Source organism: Entamoeba nuttalli, assembly GCF_000257125.1.
Source record: "Entamoeba nuttalli P19 unplaced genomic scaffold asmbl_2475, whole genome shotgun sequence".
Lineage (NCBI taxonomy): Eukaryota > Evosea > Mastigamoebida > Endamoebidae > Entamoeba > Entamoeba nuttalli.
Window position 1 is genome coordinate 1 of NW_008575351.1, and position 4,265 is coordinate 4,265.

The 4,265-nt window shown below is 25.3% G+C and overlaps 4 protein-coding genes across 4 annotated transcripts; 2 read left to right on the plus strand and 2 right to left on the minus strand.

The window, feature by feature from the left end:
• On the minus strand, positions 1-615 carry ENU1_027140 (hypothetical protein; the record flags this gene model as incomplete). The annotated part of the gene is made up of 1 exon (XM_008857180.1): positions 1-615. One exon carries the CDS (start codon positions 613-615, stop codon positions 1-3), a length of 615 nt encoding a protein of 204 aa, XP_008855402.1.
• A 58-nt stretch (positions 616-673) lies between these two features.
• On the minus strand, positions 674-1,377 carry ENU1_027150 (Rab family GTPase; the record flags this gene model as incomplete). The annotated part of the gene is made up of 3 exons (XM_008857181.1): positions 674-893; positions 944-1,224; positions 1,270-1,377. The coding sequence occupies 3 exons, from the start codon at positions 1,375-1,377 to the stop codon at positions 674-676; spliced, it is 609 nt and encodes a 202-aa protein (XP_008855403.1).
• Positions 1,378-1,540: 163 nt separating this feature from the next.
• Positions 1,541-3,568, plus strand: ENU1_027160 (inositol polyphosphate 5-phosphatase, putative; the record flags this gene model as incomplete). Its single annotated transcript, XM_008857182.1, has 1 exon — positions 1,541-3,568. One exon carries the CDS (start codon positions 1,541-1,543, stop codon positions 3,566-3,568), a length of 2,028 nt encoding a protein of 675 aa, XP_008855404.1.
• A 171-nt stretch (positions 3,569-3,739) lies between these two features.
• Positions 3,740-4,117, plus strand: ENU1_027170 (hypothetical protein; the record flags this gene model as incomplete). Its single annotated transcript, XM_008857183.1, has 1 exon — positions 3,740-4,117. The coding sequence occupies one exon, from the start codon at positions 3,740-3,742 to the stop codon at positions 4,115-4,117; it is 378 nt and encodes a 125-aa protein (XP_008855405.1).
• Between the last annotated feature and the right edge of the window lie 148 nt (positions 4,118-4,265).

The window sequence follows — 4,265 nt, forward strand, 5'->3', positions numbered from 1 at the left end:
TTACTCAATAAATGAAGAAGATCCATCGACATCTTTTCCTAATGATGTCATAGTACCAGTTTTCATATAACTTTTTTTTGTTGAGCTCATTTCCATAATAATAACACTTATTGTTTTCTCATTTTTAATAACATTTGGTTTATCAAACTTAAAATGAAGGGTTCTTGTATCATATGGAGGATTTGATACATCACTTTTGGTAGTTAAATACATAACTAATGTACATTCTCCAATAGAATTCATGTTAGGTCCTGGAACAATGTTTGCCCATCCTTCTTCTACTACTTCAATTAATATTTGAATTATTTCTAAAAGATTAAATAACAAACAAGGAGTATTTACTGTTATGTCATGTCCACCTTCTTCTATATTTCCAATTGGTGAATATACAATTTCTATAAAATCAGAGTCATCACTACTAAATGTCCACATAAATTCATATTTTAAAAGTGATGGATTTGTTTTAGTAGTTGGTCTAATTTTAATTTCACAAGTTTTAATTGCTGAAACTTCAGGACATGTTGTTATTTCAGAATAATATAATGTTCTCGACCATTTATAACTTGAAAATTCTTTTAGGATTCTTAATTTAATATCAGAGTTGTCAGCTATCATTCTTATTCTTCTTATGAAATTATTGAATAACAGTTCTTTTTATTTCTTAAAAATTTAATTAAAAATGGAAAAATGAACATGAAGATACTAAACATCCCCATCTCTTTTCTTCTTCAAACATTTCTGCATCTAATCCTTGTTGCAATAATTCATTATCAATTATTCCATCAGAAATCATTGAAAATAATGATGAAACATTCATAGATGATAATGCACTTGTACAAATAAATTTCATGTTATTACTATCAGCAAATGACTTAGCTTGTACAATTGAAACACTATTAAATTATTATTTCTTTCATAAAAAATAATATTATTTTAAAGAAACCTTTCTTGTGAAGTTAAATCAATTTTATTTCCAACAAGATAAAATTGAATTGTTCTTGTTATTGAAATATCTTGTAATTCTTTAAACCATTGTTGTACACTAACAAAGCTTTCTGGATTTGTAATATCATAGACTAAAACACAAACACTAACATTACTAACATATGATGATACAATTGAATGATGTTTCATTGAACTACCAATATCAAGTAATTGAAGTCTAAGACGTAGTTTTTGATTTGTAGTTATGATTTTAGAATGGAAGTCAGTTCCAATAGTAACCTACTTTATTAATATTAAAGAAGTATATTTTCAAATTGAACAAACATTATAATTGTCATAAAATTCATCATACATAAATCTTGATAATAAAGAAGTTTTCCCAACTGTAGCATCACCAATAAAAGCAACTTTCTTTCTAATAAGAGGATCCATAACATCTTTTCAGATGTATTTTTTCGTGATTAAATAATGATTAAATAATGATAAATGAGTATAAGATTTGTATCTGATAAGATTGAAATGAATCTCAAAAAATGAAAAAATTGATTCAAAACTTTATCACAAAAAAGAACTTGAAATATTAAAGATTTATTTTATGTCTTTTTCTCTTCCAAGTTATGTTGATCCAACGAAGTTTGAATTACCAATACGTGTTAATCCATTAAGACCTGATGAAATTAAAAAGATTACAGAAAATGATTATGTTCAATTTTATGAAGAACCAGAACAATGGTTTAACAATAAAATGAAACAAAGATGGTTTAATTATACAGAAACAACACAAATTAAAACAACATTAATAACATGGAATGTAGCAGAAATTAATCCATCAATAGTAAAAGTTGAAGATTTATTTAATGATGCAGATTTATTTGTTATTTGTTTAGAAGAAATAGATATGTCAATAAGTGGGGTTATGACATTTGGACAATCTGAATTATGTTTAAGATGGCAATCATTAATAGAACTTTCTTTACCACCCAAAACATATGAATGTATTTTTTCACAACAACATGGAGGTTTAGCTATGTTTATTTTTATTAAACAAATAATGAAAAATGAAATTAATGATATTTCTGTTTCAACTGTTTCATTAGGTACATTAGGAATGGCAAATAAAGGAGCAATTGGAGTATCTTGTAGAATAGGAGTATGTAGAGTTTTATTTGTAGGAGCACATTTTTCAGCTAATATGGGACCTGATAAATGTGATGAATGTTATACAACTGCAAGAAATCAATTTCAATTTCCAATACCACCAAAGAGTCATGACTATGAAATTTGGCTTGGTGACTTTAATTATAGATTAAATGCAACTGAAGAACAAATTAAAAAATATTTAAATGATCCAATTCAATTAATTACAACAGACCAACTTACTAATTCAGTTACACGTTCAAGTGCATTTGGAGGATTTATTGAAGCACCAATTACATTTCTACCAACATATAAATTTGAAAAAGGAACAAAGAATTATGATTGGAAACGACTTCCAGCATGGTGTGATAGAGTTATGTTTAGAGTATATCAAGCATATCAATTATCAATTCATAAATATGAAAGACTTGAAATATGTTATTCTGATCATCTTCCTGTTAGATGTATTGCAATTATTAAACCAAGAAAAATTAATACTTCATTATTAAAAAAATCATGGGAAGAAGTTCTTGAACTTTCAAATTATATTAGTAATGCACTTGTACCAACATGTGAATTATCAACAAAAAAAGTTCAATTTGGAGAAATAGTTCCATATAAAACTGTTCATTCATCTATTGAAATTACTAATACTGGAAGGATTCCAGCTTCTTTTAATATTATTTATATTTCAACAAAAAAAGGAGAAGAAATTAATCCAATATTTATTGAAACAAATATTATAAAAGGTGATATTCCTATTAAACAAAAAATAAATATTTCAATATCAATTACTATGACTGCAGAAAATATTCATTTAATGAGAAAAATAGGAAATGATTTTATAATGCAAATAATGATTCAAGATGGTGGTGTATTTTTTGTTGAAATTATCTTTAAAATTTCACAAACTTCTTTTGGTTTATCTCCTAAACAACTTCTTCAACACCCAGATCCATTTATTATTTCATCTTCAACTACATCAATTAAAAAAACATTATTACCTAAAGAAATAATATTATTTATTAATGCATTAAATAAACATAAAGAAGATCCTAAAATATTTACTACTCTTCCTACAATTGAACGTTTTGAATTGTATGAATCAGTCTTTCATAGTGTTGATGCAATGGAAGAACTTGATAAATATAATATTTGTGTTTTATCAGAAGCTTTTGTTCTTTATATTCAGGCAATGGGAGGAATATTTACTCCAACAATATTCATTTCTGAAGATAAAGAAGTAACTGATAATATTATTGAACCAGAAAACAATGTATTAGTGCGTGTTATTTGTTCGTTATGTAAAGATATCTCAAAAGTATCTCCTCTTAATCTTACTTTAAATGAAGTACTTTCATATTTTAGTCAGGCATTAGTAAATAGAAAACTTGAAATGAATGAGTTTTCAGAAATAACAAATGAAATAGCTACATATGCACAAAGTGTTCGATCAGTTGAGAAAGAAATGGTAGAAACTAATTAAATGTATTTTGAAGAAGAATTATTATCTTTAAGGTTCTTTAATAATTTCATTTATCATTTTTTCTTTTTTTTTTAAAAGAACTTGAAAAATAGTAATAAATTAATGATTACTACAAATAAATTCATCATTACTTTTGTTAACCATTATCACCATTTAAATACAAATCATATTATGGTTGGAACCAATTCATTTCTTTCTTCTATTTCTATTATTCCTGAATGTCTCTTTCAAAACTCAACGTATGGAATAATTATGGCAATTTTTGATGATCAGACAAAGAATAAATACCAAAGATGGATTTATAATCCACTCCAATACTCTATTAATTACTCCTTATTATCTGTATTGAATCATTACATGGTAAATTCTTTAAACACATTATTTATTAAGAAAACAAAGAAAAATAAAATTGGAATTGAAATCATATCATCTGTATCATCATCAATCATACCTTATTGGAATCAATCAACGACAATGATTGGATGGAATTGTTTTCTTCAAGTTGGTTCTAATATGCTAATAACATTCATAAATTCATTTCTTGATTAATTTGATTATTGAAATTATCTTTTATATTTTTTGTTTTATTAATGACATAATGATAGACTATGCTTTGAATTATGATTGTTTCATTTTTATTGCATAAATCATAAATGAGATTATTGTGAAGTCTTATTCTTTGATAACTTTCAATTAT